The sequence below is a fragment of the Marmota monax genome, unplaced genomic scaffold (assembly GCF_021218885.2).
Source record: "Marmota monax isolate L192 unplaced genomic scaffold, Marmota_monax_Labrador192_F-V1.1 WCK01_AAM20220418_F8-fsc00008, whole genome shotgun sequence".
NCBI classification, from domain to species: Eukaryota; Metazoa; Chordata; class Mammalia; order Rodentia; family Sciuridae; genus Marmota; species Marmota monax.
The window spans coordinates 4,617,475-4,644,276 of record NW_026694432.1 but is presented as its reverse complement, the minus strand read 5'-3'; the positions used below and the strand labels follow the sequence as shown (position 1 = coordinate 4,644,276).

The window sequence follows — 26,802 nt, the reverse complement described above, 5'->3', positions numbered from 1 at the left end:
ACATTGACTGTTATCAAAAAGATGAAGGAATAGTGTTTACAACAATGTGGGGAAAAGGAAACCTCTCATATACTGTTGGTGGAAATGTAAATACAACCATTTTAGAAACATTATGAATGTTAATCAAAAAACTGAAAGGAGAATTCTCTTATGAACCAGCAATGTCACAGCTGGGTATATACTAAAGGAATTGAAATCAGCATTCTTTGTATTTTATTATTATTTTTTTTTTTAGATGTAGGTGGAAATAATACCTTTATTTTATTTATTTATTTTTAAGTGGTGCTGAAGATCGAACCCAGTACTCACATGTGCTAGGTGAATTCTCTACCACTGAGCTATAACCCCAGCCCTGAAATCAGCATTCTGTAGAGATATCTGCACCTGTGTTCTTTGCAGCATTAGTCACAATAGCTAAGAAAACAACCTAAACGTCCATTAACTGTTGAATGAATTACAAAAATATGTGTATACACAATGGAATACTGTTCAGCCTTAAAAAACAAAACAAAACAAGAAGTTCTTCCATTTGCAACAACATGGATAAATCTAGAGGATATTATTGAAATGAAATAATTTAGACACAGATAGATACCATATGATTTCACTTATATGTAGAATCTAAAAGTCAAATTCATAAACAATAGAATGGTGGTTACCAGAGAATGGGAAGGTAAATGGGAAAAGGGAAGATGTTTTTCAATAGGTTTGAATTTATAGTTAGATAGATCATGTTTTATTGGCAGCATAATGACTAGTTTGTGTACTGTATATTTCAAAGTAGCTTAAACAGAAGATATAAAATGTTCTTACCACAGAAAAAGTGTCTATTTGAAATAACGGATATACTAATTAGTCTGATTTGATCATTGCACAACATATGATCAAACAACATTTTTCAAGACATCACATTGTACACCATAAATATATATGATTTTAAAAATCTGATCCATGATCATGTGTTGTAATTTTCTAGGCTTCCCCACCGACACTTTGGTGCTGGCGATTGAACAAGGGCTTCCCATGTGCAAGTCAAGACTATTCCTGAGCTCTACACCCATGCCCTGGATGTTAGAGTTTTGTTGTTATTTCTCTTTAATCTCCTATCTGGAGCAATTTGGTAGAATTTTTCAGCTTAGAAAAGCTGACACTTTTGAAAATTATAAGCCAGTTATTCAGTATGTCTGTCATTCTCTCAACATTATGTTCAGGTTATGTATTTGGGGCAGGAATATCACCATCTGGATGTTATGTTCTTCTTATTGTACCCAATCAGGTGATACAGGATTTCATTTTGTCACGTTAACCTTGATCACTTGATTTAAGGTGGTGCCTGCCAGGTTTTCACTATAAAGTTACCTTTTTTCTCCTTTAAAAAGTATTTTGTGAGAAGAAATGAAAAGTGATCTATTCCTCCTGTTTTTCAAAAATTTAAATTATCCTCCCCAAATTTCAGCCTACTATTTGTAGTGTCCATTGATGTTTTGTGTCCATGTTAGTGTACTACTCTGGTTGCCAAACAGTCTTTTTCTAATTCCATTGTTCTTTTTTTTTACTCATAAGTTAGGATTCTACTGTACAGAAAGCTCTCTGCTTTCCCTATTAATTTCCTCATTTATTATGTCACATGAACCTAAAGATTCTTATTTTATATAATGGCTTAAAATCTGTTAATATCAATACATCCTTTGTTGCTGATATTGTACTGTTTGGTCAAGGGGAATTTCTTCATGCTGGCTTCTGGTCTCCATCATTCTTTGAATACTTTCTTACTTTTTGGCCCCATAAGATATTCCTGTCTGGCTTATTTTGAACCCTCCCATTCCTGTCCTCTAATTAGCCATTTCTTTAAGGAGTGTAGTTCTTTTGGTGGAGAATATTATTTAAAAGCCAATATATGAATAGTAGAGGGAATTGATGGTATTTAGGTTCACTTTTCTCAGGGAATGTGTGCATGTGTCACACATATCTTTTTTAAAAAATTATATTGGTGCAGAATAGTTATACATAATAGCAGGATTCATTGTGACATTCATTCATGCATATAACATAAATTGATCAATTCCGTTTCCCAGTCACCCCCCTTGCCTTCCCTTCTTTCTTCCCCTTTCCTCCCTTCCTCGGAACACTTAATGCTCTCCCTTCTATTTTTATGAAATCCTTTTGTATTTTTAAACCCCCCCTTTTTTTGTCTCTAGCTTCCACATAGGAGAGAAACATATGACCCTTGATTCTCTGAATTTGACTTATTTCACTTAACATGATGCTTTTCAGTTTCATCTACTCTCCTGCAAATGATATAATTTTGCACTTTCTTATGAATGAATAAAACTCCATTGTATATATTATTACATTTTATTTATCCATTTATCTGTTGACAGACACCTAGGCTGGTTACATAACTTGGTTATTGAATTATGTTCTATAAACAAAGGTACAAATGTATCTTTATAATATGCTGTCTTTAATCTTTTGGATAAATACTGAGGAATTGTATAGCTAGGTCATATGGTAGTTCCATTCCTAGTTTTCTGAGGAACCCCCATACTGATTTCCATTGTGGTTGTACTAACAACTCCATCAATAGTTTGTTAGTGTTCTTTTAACCCGTATCTATTATTACTTGGATTCTTTTTTTTTTTTTGACTGGACATTGAATCAGGGGTCTTAACCACTGAACCACATCCTCAGTTCTTTATATTTTTTATTTTGAGACAAGTTCTTGCTAAGTTGCTTAGGGCCTCACTAAGTTGCTGAAGGTTGCTTTGAACTTGGGATCCTCCTGCCTCAGCCTCTAGAGTTGCTGGGATCACAGACATACATTACTGTTCCTTGCTGGCAGCTGGAAGTTTGCTGGGGCCCCTTTGGCTTGTTACTATTATTCTTGATGATTGTCATTCTGATTGGAGTAAGAGTGTAGGTTTGTTTTGTGTTTCCCTGATTGTTAAAGAAGTTGAATTTTTTTCTTTTATACATTTGTTGGCCACTTGTACTTTTTTTGAGAAGTGTCATTTGCCCATTTACTGATTGCCTTTTGTGTGTGTGTGTGTGTGTGTGAAGTTTTTTTTTACATACTTGCCTAAATGTTGGAGTGTTGCCTTTGTTTTCTTCTAGCAGTTGAAAAGTTTCTAGTGCTTTTCCTAGGTGTTTGATCCATTTTTTTAAATGTTTATTTTTTTTAGTTTTGGTGGACACAACATCTTTATTTTTATTTTTATGTGGTGCTGAGGATCGAACTCAGCGCCCCACACATGCCAGGCGAACGCGTTACCGCTTGAGCCACATCCCCAGCCTGTGTTTGATCCATTTTGAATTGATTTTTGTACAGGATGAGAAGTAGAAATCTAGTTTCATTCTACATATGGACATCCAATTTTTGTAGCACCATTTGCTTAAATGGCTTTTTTTTTTTTTAAACATATGTTTTTTGGCACTTTTGTCAAAGATCAGTGACTGTATTTGTATGGGTTTGTCTCTGTGTCTTCTGTTCCATTGGTGTACATGTATGTTTTTATGCCAGTAGCACTGGTTTTGTTACTCTAGGTCTGTAGTGTAATTTGAAATTGGGTATTGTGATACCTTCAGCGTTGCTCTTTTTTACTCAAAATTGCTTTACTGTTTGGGGTCTTTTATTCATCTTATGCATTTTAGGACTTTTTTCTAGTTTTCATTCCTAAAGTTTCAAAAATTGTCTGCTATTATTTCATTGAATAAGTTATCAGTATCGTTTGCTTCTATCTCTACTCTTTCTTTAATGCTAATGAGTCTTAAGTTTGGTATCTTAATGTTTTCTTAGAGTTCTTGTATATTCTAATTGAAGTTTCTTTTTCTCCCCTTTTAATACTCTCTAATAAAGATTAGCTACCTTGTCTTCAAACTCTGAGATTGTTCTTCTTCTTGATCTAATCTATTGGAGAGACTTTCAACTGAATTTTGTATTTGATTTATTGAGTATTTCATTTCCAAGATTTGATTCTTTTTCAGAATCTGTTTATCGAAATGCTTATTCCCATCCTGTATTTTCTCTTAGTTCAGTTCTTAGAACTTCTTTTAATTCATCATTTGTTTTAAAAATCAACTTTTTGAATTATTTGTCCATGATTTCATCCACTTTGATACCTGTGGATTCAGTTGTTGTTGGTGGGGTCGGAGTTAATAAACTTTTGAAGGCATCTTTTTGGTTGTTTTTTTTCATGTTTTCTGAGATCCTGTATTTGTACATCTGGTGTGATGGATTTCTCTTCCTCTTTTATGTGAGGATCTTTTAGTGAGCAGCTATATCTTTACAGGAAGCCCTGGGCTGGGTGTATATCTTAGCTATAACACATCTGATCAGTGTAATCAAAGTGCTAAGTTTAATCACCAGTACCACTTTGAGATGAGAGAATAACTGCCTATTACAGTAGTAATTTCATAGCAAATCATATGTCATTATATACTAAAAAATTATTATTAATGATCTCTACAACTGTGTTAGCCAATAAGAAAAGTGGGTAAGAAATAATATAGAATAAGCTGAAAAGATTAAGGATTAATAGTAGTATACTAACTTGAATTGGAAGAAGGGTTGAAAAATAAAGAGAACAAAGAAGAAAAAGGTGGAGAGAAGGGAGACAAAAGAGAATTAGGAAACGAAGAATGGAGAAGGGGAAGGGAATGGGAATGAGAAAGAAGCAAAGAGGTGTCACAAAGGATCTGATTAATTACAAAATATGTCTATTAGAACTGGATAAAAAAACAATGAGGGAAGATACTAGGTATCACTTTACATAGAACAGCTTATGCAACAACACTCATTAAAAGATTTGATTTTCTTCCTGAGATTTTCTAAATGGAGACATTTTTTTCTGGGGTTTTGATTCTAGAATCTTCCAGCTATGAGGATGTTCTTTTGACTGTAATATCATACTATTTGTTTTCAGCTACGACACAAACTGACTAAATATCTTAGGGGAATCTATATGCTAAGCTCCAGCCCTCCTTGCATGGCAGCAAGTATTGGGGGAGTATTGTCCATTTCAGAGCAGAATTCAACCTCAATAGGGCTTTGTTATTGAGACTGGAATATAACTTTGGCAGGCCTGCTAGCCAGCCCTCTCACTCCCCAGCCTGTGGACTGATCTGGAATGTGCCTCACCCCTCATTCTGAGAAATTCAGTCCATGTTCTAAGGAGAGGTTTGTGCATCAGCCCGTCCTCCAGACCTTTCTGGGTTTGGGGAAGGTAGCAGGGTTCGTGGTAGAATATTATAGGTTCATCACTTTCTACCTGACCCTGATCAGAGTTCAGATTTATAGTTTCAAATGAAAGCACTTCTCACACTTCTGCAGATAGAAGATATAGACCCCCACAATTGCTCAGAGCTTTCCCTGAGTCTTTGTTAAGTCTCACTCCTCTATCCAGATTGACTCACAACTTGGGCACCTACCAGTTTAGTAAAAATAAAGCCTCAGTGGCTGTGGGGTTTCGAGGACTTAAAAAGAAAGCATACCAAGAACAAAACAAAATAAAATTTAAAAAGGCAAGAAAAATGAAAAATAGAGATGTCTAATTTCCTGCTTAGAAAGTCCAAAGCTGTAACTGCTTTCCCATTTTCATTAAATCTGCTGGAAAGGGCTGGGATTTTCCCAAGCCAGCTGACTTCTCAGTGTCTGAGTAGCTTTTCTGCTCAGATTTTGAATTTGTTGTGGACATTAGCACCTGCTTCTAAACTGCCTGGGAGATTTTCCTTCAGCTCATTGGAGGGGGACTTCTTCTCTTCCATGGTGCTACTGTGTGCCTAGTACTTCTATGGTGTATTCCTTTTATTAACTCTCTTTCTTTTGTAGAAACTGATATTTCTGATTTTCCCAATTGCTAGATCTCTGAGTTGCCTACTGGCCTTTTCCCACAGCCTTCCCACCTCAACCTGCTGCTACAGAACTGTTATTTGATTCAGTCTCAGAATGCAACTACCATATGGTGTTGGTTTCTCTAATCTGCTATTTTTTCCTTATACGTGTATCTTAAAGCTATGTGTTCACATTGATACCTCTATTTCAATTCTAGTTCAGTCTAGTTTTTTCTATTTTCATATTTTTAATTCCCTTCTTCGACAGTAAGAATGCTGATCCCCATTATCTTGTATTTATTTTCTTAGTTGATCATTTCTTATGTTCATAACTAATCTTTTGCAACCACTGAGCTTCTCTGTGTATGCTCTCTTCACCTTGCTGGGTCTCCAACACACTATACCTGTCAGACAGTACTGTTCTTTCCAAGCAAACAACCATCAGTTTCTGACCTCAGAAAGGGCTAGGGATGTGGTTCAATGGCTAAGGGTTCAATTTCCAGTACCAAAGAAAAAGTTTATGAATTTTATAATTTACATTTATAAAATTCACCAATTGTGATTTGATGGTTTTTACTAAATTTATAAAATTGTCCAATAATCACCATAATCTAAATTTAAAACATTTCTATCACCCCAATTTTGTTTTGTGCCCATTGGTAAGTTAATTTTACTCCTTCTATTCCCAACCTTAGGCAATCACTAATCTGCTTTTTGGCTCTGTAATGTTGCTATTTCTGAACATTTCTTATAAATGGAATCATACAATTTATAGTTTTTGGTTTCTGACTTCTTTCACTCAGCATGTTTTTGAAATTATCTATGTTGCACTTATTAGTAGTTTGTTCCTTTTTATTGTTTATTCCATTATTGTGTAGACCATATTGTTAGTCTGTTCAGCAGTTGATGGACATTTGGATTTTTTCCATTTGGGGACTGCTATGTGATATTCCTGTGAACATTTGCATACATGTCTTTGGGTGGGCACATATATATATTTTTCTCTCTTGGGTAAAGTCCTAGGAATGAAATTATGTTGCATGATTAAGTTTATGCTCACTGTTTTGTTTTGTTTTTTTTTTGGTGGGGGGATGCTGGGAATAGAACCCCAGGGTCTTACAAATGCCAGGCACATTCTAGTGGGTATATAGTAGTAGCTCACTGTGATATTAATTTGCATTTTCCTATTGACTAATGAGCATCTTATCACATTATTTTTTAACCATCTCTATTATATTTTTTCATAAAATGTATTAAAATATTTTGTGCATTTAAAAATTGGTATAATAATAATAATAATAATTATTATTATTTTGTGGGTGGGAGTCTGGGTCTGAATATTGAACCCTGGGCCTCACACAGGTGTGTGCCACTTCACCTATCTCTGATACTTCTCACTTTTTATTAGAAAAATCAATTAGATGTTCCTTCTCTTGGTTCATTAGGGCCCTCTGCTTTTGGGCATCAAACATAGATTACTGAAATCATTTTGTCTCTCACTGGGTAAGTTCTTTGAGGACAAGACTGTTTCATTTACTATTATAAAAAAAATCTTGGCAGTATAGTATATTCGGTATAGTATAGATTATTCAGACATAGTTATTTTTCTGAATATTTGTTAGAAATGTAGACACCCAATAAATATCCTATCATGTATAATATCCAAACCAATAGGGCAGAGATTTTTAAATAATTAATTCAAGAAGAGCTGCTACTAGCCTTGGAGGAAAGAAAATTTTGGTCTATAGCAAAAGTTTTTTCCTTGGTTCCTCCATTGCCTTGTGCCATCAGGAATTTACCTCTATAGAAATGTATCCATTTGATCAACAACACTGAGAACCTACTGTACTCTCTAGGTAGTATCTCTAGATGACTGGAATATCTCCTAGACCTTCCTCTAGGGAAGAAATAGTCACTAATCATAATAAATTCATCAATTTGTATAGTATAAGGTCATAAGTGCTACTGGGGGAAAAGGTAGAGAAAAGGGGGTTAGGGGAGAAGATCAGTATTATAGGGAAATTGGGAATGTGACATTTGAGTGAAGTCTTGGAGGAAATTTTTGCCATTAAATAGCTGGGGGAAGGACCCAGTAAAGGGAGGAAATTAAGATGGGGGTCTTTGTAGCTAGATGTGAAATTAGCAGAGTAGGGCCTGTGGTTGTAGTTCAGTGGCAGGGAGTATGCTTCGCATGTATGAGGCACTGGATTAGCTCTTCAGCACCATATAAAAATAAATAAATAAAAGTTTTGTGTCCATCTACAATTTAATTTTTTTTTTAAAAAAGGAAATTAGCAGAGGAGTGAAATCATACGATTTATCCTTTAAAAAGATCACAGTGTTAAGAATAGACTAGGGTTAGGGATAAGGGTAAACCAGAGAGATTGGTTGGAAGGATAAAACCAAGCAAGAGATAAATAATAATAATATAATGGGTAAGTAATAATATCTCCCTTGTCTGGCAAGAAAGCATGTATTCTCCCATACTGGCCTCTCAGTCTTAATGGGAACATAATTTGGATATTACTATAAAATAATATCTGGAAGTGCTTGACCTTAAATGGCTCCAGGTTTTTCTCTATCTTGTTTACACTTAATGAGACAGAAGTCATCTTTTCTTCATTCTAAATTATAAAAGGAATTAACCAGTGCTCAAGTTCCTAGGAACAGCTAGATCTCTAGGTTGGGAAGTTGGAGGGGACTGAGAGATCTACAACCAGGCATCCTGCTTAATGCCCTATGTTGCTTCAAGCTGGGAAGTGGGCTTCATAAGTAAATTTATGGCAGCTTTTGCAGGGATCCGATTTTGTAAAGTGCCTTTTAGTTATTGGATAGCTAGTTAAAGGATATTTTAAAACTGAGAACCACATAATCTCCAAATATGGCCATGTAGTTACTGTAATCCTAGGCCAGAGACCCAACTTTAGGCTTTCCAATGAACCAGGCTCTGCCACTCACCAGATTTGAACAAGCAGGAGACACATGGCAAAAGCAGGAATTTATACTCACTATGGCCACACCAGGAAGAAAAATAGCAATCTAGTGCCTGCAAATCTCTCAGAGGTGCTAACAATATTCTTGGGGTTATATTGGGAAGAAACAAAAGTGAGTGGGTTGTGGAGCAAGAAGCATGCATAGTCAAACAGTCTTGGATATACTAGTTTGGTTGATCATTATCTCAGGTCTGATTCTTCTGGTGTCTTGACACCTGGGAAAGGATTGCCTACAAGGCTCCATGTTCCTGGAAGTTGAGATAAGCTGGAAAAGAGAGAGAACTCTGAGAGAAAACAGGTTAGAATGACAAATGGGATTAGTTAGGACTATGATTGAGATCTCCTTTTATTTAGGGAGATGACTGAAGTCTTTCAGGTGCTACTTTGGTGGTCTAGAACAGGACCTTTGAAAGTAAGTAGTTGAAAAGTAGGTGTAAGATCTCTTCAATGAAAACTATATAATAGGGCTGGGGTTGTGGCTCATTGGTAGAGTACTCGCCTAGCATGGGTGGGACCTGGGTTCTATCCTCAGCACCACATAAAAATAAAGGCATTGTGTTGTGTCCATTTACACCTAAAAAATAAATATTAAAAAAAATTATAGAATACTGAAGAAAGAAATTGAAGAGACATAAGAAGATGGAAAGACCTCCTATGTTCATTAGTAGGCATGATTAATATAGATAAAATGGCCATACTCCCAAAGCAGTATACAGATACAGATTCAATGCCATCCCCATCAAAATACCAATGATATTCTTCACAGAACTAGAAAAAACAGTCCTAAAATTCATTTGGAGAAATAAAAGACTCAGAATAGTCAAAGCAATTCTAAGCCAAAAAAGCAGCTGGAGGCATCACAATGCCTGACTTCAGCTATCTAACTACAGAGCTATAGTAATAAAAACTGCACTTTGCTGACAAAAACAACAACAACAACCAAAAAAAGCAAGACACATAGACCAGTGAGATTAAAACGGAAGACACAGAGACAAACCCACACAGATACAGTCATTGACAAAGGTGCCCAAAACATACATTAGAGAAAGGACAGGACAGCCTTTTTAACAAATGATGCTGGTTATCCACATGTAGAAGAATGGGAAAACTGGTTATCTACATGTAGAAGAATGAGACTAGCCTCTCATTACACCCCCTGCATAAAAGTCAAATCAAAATGGACCAAAGACCTAGAAATTAGATCAGAAACTATCAACTCCTAGAAGAAAATGTAGGTTTGACATTCCAGCATATAGGTTCAGGCACCAGCTTTCTCAATAGAACCCGTAAACCTCAGGAAATAATGCCAAGAGTTAAAAAAGTGGGATGGCATCAAATTAAAAAGCTTCTGTACAACAAAGGAAACAATGAGAGAAATGCAAATTAAAAGTACACTGAGATGTCACCTCACTCCAGTTAGAATGGCAGACATCAAGAATACAAACAATAATAAATGCTGGAGAGAATATAGAAGAAAAGCAACTTTTATACTGGTAGCAGGATTGTAAGTTAGTATAATCACTCTGGAAATCAGTATGGAGGTTCCTCAAAAGACTAGGCTTTTGGTATTTATTCTAAACATTAAAGTCAGCATACCGTAATGATATATGCATATCCATGTTTATAGCAGTACAATTCACAATAGCCAATCTATGGTACCAGCCTAGGTATCAGTGGGGTGAATTAGTGAATGGGATATATATATATACACACACACACACACACATACACAGTAGAGTTTTAATCATCCATAAAGAAGAATGAAATGATGTCACTTGAAGGAAAATTGATGTAACTGAAGACCATTATGTTAAGCAAAATAAGCCAAACTCAGAAGGTCAAGGGTCACGTGTTTTATCTCTTATGTGGAAGCTATAAAGGAAAAAGGACAAGAAAGGTGTGTGTGGAAGTCTCATGAAAATCAAAGGGAAATCAGTGGAGTAGAGGAAAGGGCCCAGGGAGAGAGGAGAGGGGAGGGAATGGGGAAATACAAGGTAATGTTATTGGCCAAATTTATGTCATGTGCATATATGAATATGTAACAACAAATCCCGCAGTTTGTACAACTGTACAGTTATGAACAACTGTAATGCACCAACAGAAAATATGGGAGAAAAAAGCTGGTGGTTGATAACCTGTTTATTATGATGTCCCTATAATCTTGAAAACATCTTAGTTGCTCTTATCTTCCTACCTTCAGCCTTGAATGGGGAGGAGAGTGATTAGGTTAATTTAGGACTAATCTACCTTGTATTACCAACTTAATAATGATTAACCTCCCTATGTGCAAAGTTGAGCCTGATCTAAAAGTACAATCCATTTTGTTCCATCATATCATATATGGAACACATATGGAAACTTAAATTGCAGAATATTTATACCCCTTATGGTAACTTTGAAATTTTGGGACTTAATGGGTTAAGATAAGATAGCAAAAGGAGACAGAGATGCCAAGCTAAATTTAACTACCCATTTGGGTACCTGCATGCCCAAGTGAAGAGTCAGTGCTTTTAGCAAAAGCAGCTTTTAAGTCCTTATTATATCAGTTCAGCAGTGCAGAGATTGTACAGTGTGCTTCAGCCCTTACTCCCACTATTCACTGAGGTGGCCATGGAGAGACCTGAAAGAAGAGATAAAATGTAAGGCCTCACTCTGAAAAACCAAATCTTTGCAATTGATAGCAGAGCATTAGCTCAGGGACTTCCAGGTTACCTCCCTGACTGGACACTCACCCAGTACTTTTATCTTCCTATGATGAATGAATGAAGGCTTAACCTTCATCTTTTAGGATCCTGAGAAAATGACCAGAGCCCATTGAAATGCATTAGCCAGTTCCTTGTTTTGGATCTCAGCTGAGTCATGGCATCTGTACCAGAGTGTCTGACCTTTTTTTCCCCCTTCCCAGAGCAGCTGTCACAAATTTGCCAAGTGAGATTATGTGTACCTTCATGAGGCATGTGAACTAGAAATATGATCTTTAGTATCTCCAATTTATTTTAATTTATTTTAAAGTTTTAATAAGATCGTGGCAAATGAAGTTGGAATCAATTGTCTATCCTTGAAGTTTTAAGGGATTTACACTTTCATACACAATGAGTTTAGAATATAATAGTTTGATATGCCTTATATGTGCCAGGTATCTTCTTTATTTTAATCCTTGTGACAGATATTTATCAGGAGCCCACCATGTGCCAGGCAGTGTTGTAATCATTGGGAACACAACAGTCAACACATTAAACAGAAGTCCCTGCCTTAATAGAGTTCAGATTGTAATGGGAAGAGAGACAACAAAATGAAAGTGTAAGATACATAGCGTGTTAGATGATGGCAAATACTGCGGAGATAAATATATCAGGATGGGGGGGCATGTTTGAGGAAGAGTTACAGTTTTAAATAAAATGATCAGAGGGGGGAAGTCTCTGAAATCACACTTGAGCAAAGACCTAAAGGAGGGCTGGGAATGTGGCTCAAGTTGGTAGTACGCTCGCCTGGCATGTGTGCGGCCCAGGTTCGATCCTCAGCACCACATACAAACAAAGATGTTGTGTCCACAGAGAACTAAAAAATAAATATTAAAAAAAGAAAAAAAAAAGACCTAAAGGACTTGAGGGACCAGGCCCTGAGGCTCTCTGATGGAAACATTCTAAGCAAAGGGAACATCAGTTGTAAGGCTCTAGACAGAAAGGCTTGTTCCAAGAAAAGTGAGCCCAGTGTGGCTGGAAAGTGAGCTACAGCGGGAGGGGTGGCAGAGACCCAGACCATATGACAACACCTTGAAGAACATCACGAGAGCTGTGTTTTACTGAGTGAGATTGGGAGAATTCTAAGTGGAAAAGTGACATGATATTACTTAATAAAAAGGTAAAAAATTGTAGTTTTATTGAGGTATGATTGAACCCTAGTAGACTATACATGTTTTAACTATATAGTCTGATGAGTTTTGGCATACATATACATTTCCAAAACAATGACAGTCATTAAGCATATGATTTTGATAACGAGCATAAAGATTATATAAACATGTCTATAACTCTCAAATGTTCCCTCAGACTTTAAAATCCATTCCCGCCTCTGTTTAGGCAACTACTAGTCTGTCACTACAGATTAGTTAGCATTTTCTAGAATTTTGTGTAAGTGAAATCATACGATATATACTCTTTTCTTCATGGCTTTCTTGATTTCGGCATAACTATTTTTGAGATTCATCTGTTGAATGAAATCAGTAGTTTATTCCTTGATATTGATAAGTGGTATTACATTGTGTGGAATGGTTTGTGTACAATGATTTGTTTATTATTTACTTGTCCACGTACATTTGGAGTGGTTTTTGATGTTTGGCTGTCACAAATAATAAAAAACCACAGTTATGTCCCATTATTTTGTTCAATCTCATAATCTTTATCTTAATTGCCTATATTTAGAACATTTGTATTTAATGCAGTTATTGGTGTGATTAGGAATACAGTAAACCACTTAACATGGTCCAGTTCTGTCCCCACCTAGTCATTACATAGTGACTACACAGTAATAGACATTTGTCATATTTTACCAGATGTCTGATAAATCCGAGATACTAAAGATCTGGTAAGATATGACAAATGTCTATTACTGTGTAATAGGAGGAAGCTACCAACTCTTGAGCCGCATTAATATTTTTTTAAAAGGAATATCTTTTAAGGGTTTACATCTATTATCTTGCTATTTGGTTTCTATTTAGCCCAACTATATTTGTTCTTTTCTTTTTCTGATTTCTTGGACCGTTTTTAATGATTTCACTTTATTTCCTTTATTGGATTAACTATATTTTTCTTCTTTTTTCAGTAGTTGCTTTAATTTATGATAAAATTTTAACTTCCCACAGATTACCTTCAATTAATACCATACTTCGTATATTTAATATAAGAGCTTTAAACAGCATACTTCCATTTCTTTCCTCCCAGGCTTGGTGCTATAAACTCCATAGTAAGTTTTTATATATATATATGAAACTGCATCCTTTTTTGTATTTTTTTTAGTTGTAGATGGACACAACAATATCTTTATTTTTATGTGGTGCTGAGGATCGAACCCAGTGTCTCACATGTGTGAGGCAGGCACTCTACCACTGAGCTACAGCCCCAACCCAGTAAATTATATTTTTTAAAAAAATTAATTATACTTTAAAAACTTATTTTTCTATGTGGTACTGGGGATTTAACCCAGGGGTGCTCTACCACTGAGCCTGTGTCCCCAGTCCTTTTTTATTCTTATTTTGAGATTAAGATTGGCCTTGAATTTGAAATCCTCCTGCCTCAGCCTCTCAAGTATCTGGGTCTAGAGGTGTGGGTGTGCACTATCACTGCACCTGCAAAATTACCCTTTCAAGAGTTGTTTGTTTGTTTGTTATAAAATTTTTGTGGTACTAGGGATTGAACCCAGTGGCTCATGTATGCAAGCAAGTGTTCTATCACTGAGCTACATCCTCAGCCCTACTTTAAAAAGAATTAAAAAGTAAAAACAAAACCTGTAATCCTCACTACTCAGGAGTTGAGGCAGGAGGATAGCAAGTTCAAGGCCAGTCCAGGCAATTTAGGAAACTCTAACTCAAAATAAAATTTAAAAGGAAAACAAACAAAGGGCTAGGGATGTAACTCAGTGGTGGAGCACTTGCCTAACTTGTGTGAGGCTATGGGTTCAGTCCCTCGTACTACAAAAACAAAACAAAACCCCAAGAAATTTCTATTTATGCACATATTTACCATTTCTGGTGCCTTTCCTTCCTTTGTATCCAAGGAAAGATTTCCAGATTTCCACCTGGTATCATTTTCTTCTAAAGGGTTTCTGGTGATGGTGGCCTACTGATAATGAATTATTAGAGCTTTTGTGTGTCTGGAAAAGTCTTTATTTTGACTGTGATTTTCAAAGATATTTTTGCTTGGTATTGAAGTCTAGGTTCAATACTTAAGTGAATTTCATTGTCTTCTGTCTTGCATTTTTTTTTTTCAAAAAAAGTAATGTCATTTTCTTTGTTTCTTCTGTGATATGTAATTTTTCTGTTTGCTCTTAAGATTTTCTCTCTATTACTGGTTTTAAGAAACTTGATTATGATGTGCTTTGGCTTACTTTTCTTCATATGTCTTGTACTTAAGGTTTATTAAGCCTCTGGGATTTGCGGGTTTTAGTTGTCATTAAATTGGAAATCTTTGGGCAACTATTTCTTTAAAAACAAACAAACAAACAAAAACCCTGATCTTTTGTCTTTTCCTATTCTCTTTCAAGGATTCTAATTTCTGATTACAAATAGTGTCTGCTTAAAGTTGTTCCACAGCTCACTAATTCTCTTTCTTTTCAACATTTTTATTATGCATATTTAAGATATACAATATGATGTTATAAGAATACATAAAAAAATAGTAAAAAGGTAACTTTTTGTCAAGCAAATTAACATATCCACCATTTCACATGGTTACCCATTGTTTGTTGTCTTTTTTTTTTTTTTTTGTGCAGCAAGAGCAGCTAAAATCTACTCATTTAATATAAATCCCATATATAGTACAGTTTTATTATATATAATCCTCATGCTGTACATTAGATCTCTAGATTTAATCATCCTACACATCTGCTACTTTGTATTCTCTGATCTACATTTCTTGATTTCCTTCCCCTATCCCATCTCATCCTTACTGTTGTAATGTTGTGTTCATTGCTGTGTCCATCCATTCTTTCTTTCTTTTTGTCTTCCTTCCTTCCTTCCTTTCTTTGATGGACACAATACCTTTATTTTATTTATTTATTTTTATGTGGTTCTGAGGATCAAACCTAGTGCCTCACACATGCTAGGCAAGTATTCTACCACTGAGCTATGATCCCAGCCCAATATCTGTTTTTTTTTTTTTCCAGATTCCACATATAAGTGAGATCATGCAATATTTTTCTTCATGTGTCTGACTTTTTTCACTTAATATAATGTCCTCCATGCTCATCCATGTTATAATAAATAGCAAGATCTCATTCTTTTTTTAGGGCTGAATATTATTCCATTGTATGTATGTACACTTAGATACTGGGAATAATGATACAATGGACATGGAACTGCAGGAATTGAGAATGAGGTGGTAATTTAATTTCCTTTGGCTATATGCTAGGAGGGAGTGTTGGGTCAAATGGTAGATACATTTTAATTGGTTTAGAAACTTCCATACTGTTTTCCATGATGACTGTTCAGTCTACATTCCTACTAGTATCCTAGAGTGCCCTTTTCTCCATACCCTTGAAAACATTTTTTTTTTGTCTTTAATAAGTAATGTGGGAAGAACTGAATTTTGACATGCCAAAGAGTGAAATTGGCCTCTGTCTTATACCATTATTCAAAAATCATCTCAAAATGAATAAAACTCCTAAATATGTAGCCAGAACACATAGACTTCATAGAAGAGAACATAGTGGGAAAGCTCCTATAAATTGGCTTTGCAGTGGGGCTGGGATTGTGGCTCAGTGGTAGAGCACTCACCTGAAGTGTGTGGGGCACTGGGTTTGATCCTCAGTAACACATATAAATAAATAAAATTAAAGGTATTAACAAATATATATGAAAAAAATTGGCTTTGCGGTGACTTTTTGGATAACACACCAAAGCTCAGACCACAAAAGAAAAACTAAATAAATGGGATTACATTAAATTAAAAAGCTTCTGCATAGTAGAGGAAATACTCAACACAATGAAACAGTATCCTACAGACTGGGAAAAAATATTTGTAGGGGGCTGGGGCTGTAGCTCAATAGTAGAGTGCCTGCCTTGCACATGTGAGGCACTGGGTTCAGTCCTCAGCGCTACATAAAAATAAATAAAGATATTAAGAAAAATATATTTGCAGGGCTTGGACTGTAGCTCAGTAGCAGAGCACTTGCCTAGCATGTGTGAGGCACTAGGTTTGATCCTTAGCACCACATAAAAAATAAATAAATAAAATAAAGGCATGTTGTCCATCTACAACTATAAATTAAAAAAAAAATATTTGCAAACTGTATATCTGATAAGGGGCTAATCCAAAATTTCTAAAGAACTCAAACAACTCAACTTAAAAATAGGCAAAAGACCTGAAAAGACATTTCTCAAAGAAGGCATAAAAAATACCCAAAAGTGATATGAAAAGGTATTCAATATGGTTAGTCATCAGGGTAATGCAAATAAAAACTTAGATATCACCTCATTCCTGTTAGTATGGCTATTACCAAAAAATATTCTTTCCATTTAAAAATTCCTTTATGAGTTTTATTTCAGATATTTTCTCTTGCTGTTTCTTCAAGTTGACTAATCTTTGCTTCTATAGTGTCTAATCTCCTGTTAATGCCATCCAATTTAATTTTCATCTCTATCTGAAAACATGGATATAGTAATGACTTTGATGTTCTTCCTACTAATTCTATCATCTGTATTCTCTCAGTTTATTAATCTTCCCCCAACTTTGGATCCTATTTTTCTACTTTTTTTCATGCCTCATAGGTTTGTATTATATAGCAAAATTGAATTTTACCTTGTATGCTGCATATTTTTGTATTCCTTTCAAACTTTCTTCTGGCTTACAGTTATGTTTCTTGGAAATAGTTCGATGTTTTTGAGGATTACTTTCAAGCTAGCTTCTGTGGGTCCAGCACAGCATTTGGGGTAATTTTTCCTTGCTTCTAAGAAAATACTTCTGAGGGGCTGGGGAGGTGGCTCAAGCGGTAGCGCTCTCGCCTGGCATGCATGCGGCCGGGGTTCGATCCTCAGCACCACATACAAACAAGATGTTGTGTCTGCCGAAAACTAAAAAATAAATATTAAAAAAAATTCTCTATCTTTAAAAAAAAAAGAAAATACTTCTGAGTACGCTACCCAATATCCTCTGAATCATAAGGTTTCACCTTTGTCTAGTCCCAGCCTAGTGTGAGCACCAGGAGGGAGTGTTTCACCAGTTCCTTTCCCTGGGTGTTTCTTCCCCTAGCATTGATTAGTACTCAGCATAAAACTTTAGGGAAACCCTGTGCAGATCTCCAGAGCTTACTGTGTCACTTTCCATTTGCTATAGATTTCTTTTCTTTGGCATTCTGTCCTGAAATTCCTAGTTGCTTTGGCCTCCCTGGATTCTCAACTCTAGTCTCTTTAGCTTAGAGAGATCATGAGGCTCTATATGTAGGGTTATTCCTCCCTGTGCTGTTGCTGGAAAGTTGCTCCAGATAATAAGCCTAAGTAATCATGAGACTTGCCTTGATTCCCTTCTCTTAGCAGTCTCCCTTCTGCATTGCTTATTTCCTGGTGTCCAAATATTTTTCAGGTTTTTCTTTGGTTTACTAGATAGTAGAGGGACAAGAGAGAAAACAGGAATACCAATGAGAAAGTGATTTCACTTTATTCAAATAAGAGATGAGTGGAAAGAGAAAGATCATTCCATTCACAAATGCTCTACAGGCTGGGGTAGTAACAGGGATGGAGGTAATGAGAATTGTTTAGTCTCAGGATATATATATATATTACCTTTATTTGATTTATTTATTTTTATGTAGAGTTGAGGATCAAACCCAGTGCTTCATACTTGCTAGATGAGTGCTCTACCACTGAGCCACAACCCAACCCCTAGACTCAGGATATATTTTGAAGCAACAGAAATTGCTGCTTGTTTTGGATGTGGGTTTCAGAAAAAGACAAGAATCAGTGAAGATATGTGGGGTTTACCAGAGCATTAGGATGAAGGTGATATCATGTCATGAGAGAGATACAAGGCAGGGAAGAGTAGCAGGTATTAGAGGAAATTCAGGAGTTCTATTTTGGAAATGTTACTTGAGATGCCTTTTACACATCCAGGTGGAAATGTCAAGAAGGCACTTGGATATGAATTTTGCACTAAAGAAAGAGCAAAGAGCTAGCAATGAAATGCTGAATATCATCAGCATCCACATGGTTTTGAAAGTTATGAAACCAAAAAAACAAAAACAAAACAAACAAACAAAAAAACACCTCGTCATTCAGGGAGTGAGTGTTAAGAAAAGAAGAAATTATATTTCAGACCTGAGCCCCCATAGCATCAAGTCATTTAGCAGTCAAGAAGAGAAGGAAGCAGGAAAAGAAAATGAAAAATGAACTGCTACTGAGAGAAAAGGAAACCTAGGAAAGCACCTTGTCTTGAAACTAAATAAAAAAGAGTCTCATGAAGAATCACACAGACTTTAGGAACGAAAGAAGCCAGGCATACAGTATATAATTGCATTTATATGAAATCCAACAGCAAACAAAATTATGACATGGTAATAAAAGAAAGTGGTTGGGGTTGGGAGGTGTGGGCGGTGAGTGGAAAGAGGCACAGGGAACTTTCCTGGTTACTAGAAATATTCTGTCTATCGTTTGTGATGTTTTTATATGGGTAGAATATGAATTTTAAAGAAAGGAGTTATGTTTGTCAAATGATAAGTTTACATAAGATAAAGACTACCCTGTGTGCATATATGATTACATGACCTGTGTAACTCTATATCATGTACAACCAGAAGAATGAGATGTTATAATCTATTTATTTTTGATATTTCCAAATGCATTCTACTATCATGTATAACTAATTAGAACTAATTTAAAAATATAATAAAGGTCAAGATTTACATATTGGTCAATATATAGTCACATATATACACACAGTAATATTAATGTCTGTTTCATTCTACTATCCTTCCTATCCCCCCATCTCCTTTCCTCCCCTCCCTTCCAATCACTTCTCTCTACCTAATCTAAGGTAATGCTATCCTCTCTTTTTTTCTCTCACATCTTCATGCATGTGTTTTGTATAACGATGAGGGTCTCCTTCCACCATCCATGCAATTCCCCTTCTCCCTCCCTTTCTTTCCCACTCCTCTTCCTTATGTAGAGGTAATCTTCTTACCCTGCTCTTTCTCCCTATCCCATTTTGAGTCACCCCCCTTATATCAGAGAAGACATTCGGCATTTGTTTTTTAGGGATTGGCTAACTTCACTTAGCATAATCTGCTCTAATGCCATCCATTTCCCTGCAAATGGCATGATCTTATTATTTTTTTAGTGCTGAGTAATATTCCATTGTGTATATATGCCACATTTTTTTTATCCATTCATCCATTGAAGGGCATCTAGGTTGGCTCCACAGTCTAGCTATTGTGAACTGTGCTGCTATAAATATTGATGTGACTATGTCCCTGTAGTATGCTGTTTTTAGGTCCTTTGGGTATAGTCCGAGAAGAGGAATAGCTGGGTCAAATGGTGGTTCCATTCCCAGCTTACCAAGGGATCTCCATACTGTTTTCCATATTGGCTGCATCAATTTGCAGTCCCACCAGCGGTGTATGAGTGTATCTTTTCCCCCGCATCCTTGCCAGCACTTATTGTTCTTTGTCTTCATCATGGCTGCCATTCTTACTGGAGTGAGATGGTATCTTAGAGTAGTTTTAAGTTGCATTTCTCTGATTGCTAGAGATGATGAGTATTTTTTGGTATATTTGTTGCTTGATTGTATATCCTCTTCTGAGAAGTGTCTGTTCAGGTCCTTGGCCCATTTGTTGATTGGGTTATTTGTTTTTTTGGTGTTTAGCTTTTTGAGTTCTTTGTTTACCCTAGAAATTAGAGCTCTATCTGATGTGTGAGGGGTAAAAATTTGTTCCCAGGATGAAGGCTCCCTATTTACCTCACATATTATTTCTCTTGCTGATAAAAAAACTTTTTAGTTTGAATCCATCCCATTTGTTGATTCTTGGTTTTAATTCTTGGGCTATAGGTGTCTTATTAAGGAAGTTGGGGCCTAGCCTCACGTGATGGAGATTAGGGCCTACTTTTTTTCTATTAGACACAGAGTCTCTGGTTTAATCCCTAGATCCTTGATCCATTTTGAGTTAACTTTTGTGCATGGTGAGAAATAGGGATTCAATTTCATTTTGTTGTGTATGGATTTCCAGTTTTCGCAGCACCATTTGTTGAAGATGCTATCCTTTCTCCAGTGCATGCTTTTGGCACCTTTGTCTAATATAAGGTAATTGTACTTTTGTGGGTTAGTCTCTGTGTCCTCTATTCTGTACCATTGATCTACTAGCCTGTTTTGGTGCCAGTACCATACTGTTTTTGTTACTATTACTCTGTAGTAGCTTAAGGTCTGGTATAGCGATACTACCTGTTTCACTCTTCCTGCTTAGAATTGCTTTAGCTATTCTGGGTCTCTTATTTTTCCAGATGAATTTCATGATTGCTTTTTCTATTTCTATGAGGAATGCCATTGGGATTTTGATCAGAATTGCTTTGAACCTGTATAATGCTTTTGGTAGTATGGTCATTTTAATAATATTAATTCTGCCTATCCATGATCAAGGTAGATCTTTCCATCTTCTAAGGTCTTCTTTTATTTCTCTCTTTAGGATTCTGTAGTTTTCATTGTAAAGATCTTTCACCTCTTTTGTTAGGTTGATTCCCAAGTATTTTATTTTTTATTTTTTGAGGATATTGTGAATGGGGTAGTTTTCCTCATTTCCTTTTCAGAGGATTTGCCACTGATATACAGAAATGCCTTTGATTTATGGGAGTTGATTTTATATCCTGCCACTTTGCTGAATTCATTTACTAGTTCTAGAAGTTTCTTGGGTCTTCTAGATATAGAATCATATTGTCAGCAAATAGTGCTAGTTTAAGTTCTTCTTTTCCTATAGTTATTCCTTTAATTTCTTTCCCTATCTAATTGCTCTGGCCAGTGTTTCAAGAACTATGTTGAATAGAAGTGGTGAGAGAGGGCATCCCTGTCTTGTTCCAGATTTTAGAGGGATACAAACCAGTTTTGTAGAAGAAACCTAGGCCTGTTCTGAAATTTATGATAAAATGAGATTACTTACTTTATTGATTAAGCTGTTATAAAAATAATAATTTAAAATTCCATAGATTAAGTTAATATTTCCGTATCTTATGACAAGAACATTAATTTCGTGAGATAGGAGATTTATTTATTTCTGCATGCTGGAGATTAAACTCAGGCCCTTACACATGCTAGGCAAGTTCCTTACCACTGAGCCCCAAGTCTTGATAACAAAATATTTTAACTTCTGTTTATTTTCTAAATAAAATTGCCTTTTTCCCTCCCTTCCTTCCTTCCTTCCTTCCTTCCTTCCTTCCTTTCTTCCTTTCTTCCTTCCTTCCTTCCTTCCTTCCTTCCTTCCCTCCCTCCCTCCCTCCCAGGGGCACTTAACCACTGAGCCACATTGAACCACATCTCTAGCCCTTTTTATTTTTTATTTTGAGACAGGGTTTCTTACAGCCTCGCTAAATTGCTGAGGCTGGCTTCAAACTTGCACTTCTCCTACCTCAGCCTTGCAAGCCGCTGGGATAACAGGCGTGCACATGGTTTTCTTCATTTGATATCATTTCAAACATGGTTGTTACCCTTAGAGAGCTTCTTGTTTGTTTAAGAAGCAAACCAAAACATTGGCAAAGCGCAATGGCAATGCAAGACAAAAGTCAAGGCAGCAACAAAATTTATTGCAAGGTGGAACACACTAAATTATGTAATATAACTGGGACAAGCAGTAATTGCTGATTAAGTCCATTTAAAATGGTATACTGCTCAGCCCATATGCTAGTGTCACTCTTTTGTTCCTCCATAGCTACTCAAGGTGTCTGGGATCATGGTGTCCCTGTTATAACTGACATTTTGCTTTCATTGCAGTTGTCGGACAAGTAACCGCAAGAGCTTGATTGTGACTTCTAGCACATCTCCTACACTACCACGACCACACTCCCCACTCCATGGCCACACAGGTGAGTGCTTGGAGGTTAAGAAAGATTGGATGAAACAGTGTCCACAGAAGCCACTTCAGTACATTACATTGTCACATCACTAATTGAAGCATACAAGAGTTTATGAGTTTTTTTTTCTTTCTGTAAAAGAATGTGTTCAGTCTGCTTTTGACTCTTAGTAGCTTCTTCCCTTGTCCTTTCAACATTCCTTTTAGACTTGTACATATTTGGGGGCCACGTGTATATCCTTGGTCAGTGGCCAGGATATATCTTTATATATGCTAGAAAAATCTTTATAGTTTATTCCTGATTTTTTTAAGTTTGTCAAAAAGATTATATTAAATTATATTAAATTTAATATATAAAAATTATATTAAATATGCAAATAATTTTTTAAAAAGAGTGAGGTTAAAGAGTCTCAGAATATCTTATGGATGCAAATTTCAGAATGTATAAGATTTGAGAATATAATCTAATGTCAAATTAATGTAAGGCCCTGGGTTCGATCCTCAGCACCATACAGTGTTTTCTACCATGTTATGGCTCCAGTATCTTGGGCCATGTAATGAAGGTCCAGTAACATTTCATCCTACCATGCCCAAGGATCAAGGCTCACAGAAAGGAATCTGGTTAACTTTCTCCCTGTTAGACTAGGAGGAAACAAAAATAAAAGGAATATTTGTTTCAAATTGATTTTACATATTGGAAGTGAAGCACATGACTTCATGCATTCAGACTGTCTTCCATCTGGAATATACATTCCAGATAATGTAAGTACCAATTTACATGCCTCTGATGGAGGAATATATAAAAATGATGAGGTTTACATGAACTCAGCCACATTACTACTTCCAGGGAAAGGCAAAGACTTCATTTGAGGAGTTAGCGATGTATTTGGTCTAGACATATTCTTATATCCCATGGGAGCCAGATCCAGCTTTGTTAAAGGGACTGCTGTATTGCTACATTGTTCTTTGCTACACACTGTTTGTAGTAGAAATTCTAAACCTGGTGTTAATGGAAATGTAACAGACTTAGACCCATAGGAAGCTGTTCAGGGATTGCTGCCCAGATTTGGTAATTCATGAGTACTGTCGTCCTAAACCTAGAACCTCTCTTTGGGCAATAAAAGGGGGATATTGAAGTTGTGAAACAGGTTGGTATCAAGCTGAATAAGATAGGTCTCTTTCTCTTGGGTTTATCTTCTTGCTCATAGTTTACTGAGTCTTTGAAGGGAGAAAGAAAGAATGCATATGGATTAGTTGTCAGGACGCAGAGAATCTAGGGATTCTGAAACTGAACTTTGTCCTTGGAAGAAAGGTCTCATCTCAAACACTGGATTAGGTCATATAGTTTCTCCTGCTTTTGTAATTTGTAAAAACTCAGCATGCATCTGACCTGGCCTTTTCAACATATAGAAATAAATTTAGCTTGTCTGACTTTGTACATAGTTTCACAACTGTAATGTGAGTACTAGGCAGTAATTACTACTGGCTGCTCCTCTCTGAGATGATTATCTCTTTATTTAGATTCCTGGCAGTTAGAGTTTATGACTAAATCTTCCCTATTCAAGTGACTTTGATTGAGAACATCACCTGGCCTTTTCGGTCTGCCTGGATCCATGGACTGTAACTCCATTTTTTTGAGTTAACATGTGTCACATGCTTAGAACTTTATTAAAGTTAGGGTCATCTTAGCAATTAACAGCACAAAGTCCAGGGGAGGGGAGTAATTGACATTAAACACCCAATACATGGCTCTAGACTATATTTAACCAGCTATTGAGAAAGACAGCACTGATTGTTCCTCACAGATCAAATTTGACATTAGATTATATTCTCAAATCTTATACATCCTGAAATTTGCATCCACAGGATATTCTGAGACTCTTTAACTTCACTCTTTTTTAATTTATTTGCATATTTAATATAATTTTTATTAAATTAAATTTAATATAATTTAATCTTTTTGACAAACTTAAAAAATCAGAAATAAACTATAAAGATTTTTCTAGCATATATAAAGATAAAAATGTTATTAAAAATAAATAAGTTTCTGCAAATCAATTTCCAAAAGAAAAACAGTTAGAAATTAAGTAAAAAAGTGTCTTTTTAAAATGTAACCAACAATTTTGATGAAAGTGGAACTTGTATAAGGCTACCCTGTTTGTTGAATACATCAACCCATAGGGAAGTACATAGCTGTGTGTGCTGCACGTAGTATTCAATCTTAAATGAGCTGCAAGTGACATTTATTTGACTTAAAATACTGAACACGAGAAGTTAATATATTTTGTCTGAAACTGTTCCATTGACCAATAGCACTCGTTTTTAATTCAATCAGATAAATTATAATGTTACTCATATATCTATATTAAAGTAAAAGGAAAGAAAGGAGGAAGGAAGAAAAGAAAGGAAGGAGAGAGAGAAAAATAAAGGATAAAGGAAAGAAGGAAGGAAGGGAGAGAGAGAGAAGCAGGAAGGAAGAGAAAACAAATAAATAAAATACTGAGTAAATGAACAAATGATCACTTTTGTTCTAAGAAAATTCCATATGTGCTTAAGCTTTGTTAGGGTCAGAAGTATACATAAAATTCCTATGTTTAAATTCTAACCTCAACACCGAAGCATATGACTCTACTTGGAGATAGAATCTTTTTTTTTTTTTAATATTTATTTTTCAGTTTTCGGTGGACACAACATCTTTATTTTATTTTATGTGGTGCTGAGGATCGAACCCAGGGCCCCGTGCATGCCAGGCGAGCGCGTTACCACTTGAGCCACATCTCCAGCCCCGAATCTTTTTTTTTTTTTTTAATATTTATTTTTTAGGTATAGATGGACACAACACAATACCTTTATTTTTATGTGGTGCTGAAGATTGAACCCGGGCCCTGCCTGTTCTAGGTGAGCGCTCTACCATTGAGCCACAACCCCAGCCTCAGAGATAGAATCTTTAGAAAGGAATTAAGTTAAAATAAGGTCATTCAGGTGGCCCTGACCCAATATGACTAAAGCCTTTGTGAGAAGTGTGTGTTAGGACATACACCCAAAGGAAAGATTTTTTTTTCTCCAGAAATACTTTTGGTCCTTTATGTTATTTCACTAATAATTGACAACTTTTAAATGAAAAATCTTGGGAGGAGAACATTGGTTTAAACGAACAATGAATTTAAATCTATTCTCTTGTATTTTCCATTCTTATTACTCCAGCATGTGTTTATATTTTATATGTGTTCCTATATGTAACAACATATTGTGTAAACAAATAAAATGTTAGTAATGAATAAGATTTCTGTTCTATAAGAGGGGAGTTTTATTGAGTCAAACGTTAGGGCTTACACAGCTTTTTTCTCTCTTTTATTTTAATTAAATTATTTATTCTAATTTGTTATACATGATGTCAGAATGAAATTCATTTCATATTATGCACATAGAGCACTTTAACTTCACTCTTAAGTCTTGAATCTGTTGAATAACATGAGGTCTGTTAATTTGAAAGTGGTTTTAATTATTCCATATATTTCAGTGCCTATGTAGTATTAAATATCTGCATAAACAGCTTTCAGCTTCAGTAAGATCAAATCAGTAGGTACTTAGCCGTCTGTTTGTTTGGTTTTTGTGGTTGATGAATGTTTCTGAGGCTCAAACCCAGGGCCTTATGCATGTTTGGCAAGTACTCTACAACTGAGCCATACCTCCCGACATCTCTAGTTCTTCCTTTCTTTCTCCTTCCCTTCCTTCCTTCCTGTAAGCAAAACTAAAGACTGTACAGAGATATATCATGTGCCCCCCCACTCATATATAGGCTTCTCATTATTAATATCCCCCACCAGAGTGGTACTTTTGTTATAATTGATATAGTCAGTAGTTTACATCAGGGTTTACTAGTGGTGTTTATGTTTTATATGTGTTCCTATATATACAACTGTGTATTTAGACAAATGTATAGTGATATGTTTTCAACATTATAGTAACATACAGAGTATTTTCACTGCCTTCACTGATCTATTCTCTGCCAATTAATACTTCTCTCCCTCTAACCCCTGGCATCCATCAATCCTTTTACTGTCTCTATAATTTTGCCTTTTCCATATCATGTAGTTGAAATCATACGGTATTTTGCCTTTTCAAATTAGCTTCTTTTACTGGTATTTAATGGCTCAAGATTCAAACAGCAGGAGTACTGCTTCTCAGTGAGGTGGGTAAGAGGGAATTCACTGAAATTCAATAT

The 26,802-nt window shown here is 35.7% G+C and overlaps 1 protein-coding gene across 12 annotated transcripts in view; it reads left to right on the top strand.

Moving 5' to 3' along the window:
- The window catches only part of Mast2 (microtubule associated serine/threonine kinase 2), a 181,613-nt gene that overhangs the window by 103,894 nt on the left and 50,917 nt on the right, over positions 1-26,802 (top strand). For all 12 annotated transcript variants that reach the window (XM_046468728.2, XM_046468719.2, XM_046468724.2 and 9 more), the window contains one exon: positions 22,499-22,590. In XM_046468728.2, coding sequence (XP_046324684.1) covers positions 22,499-22,590 — 92 coding nt within the window. The remainder of the gene's footprint in view (positions 1-22,498; positions 22,591-26,802) is intronic.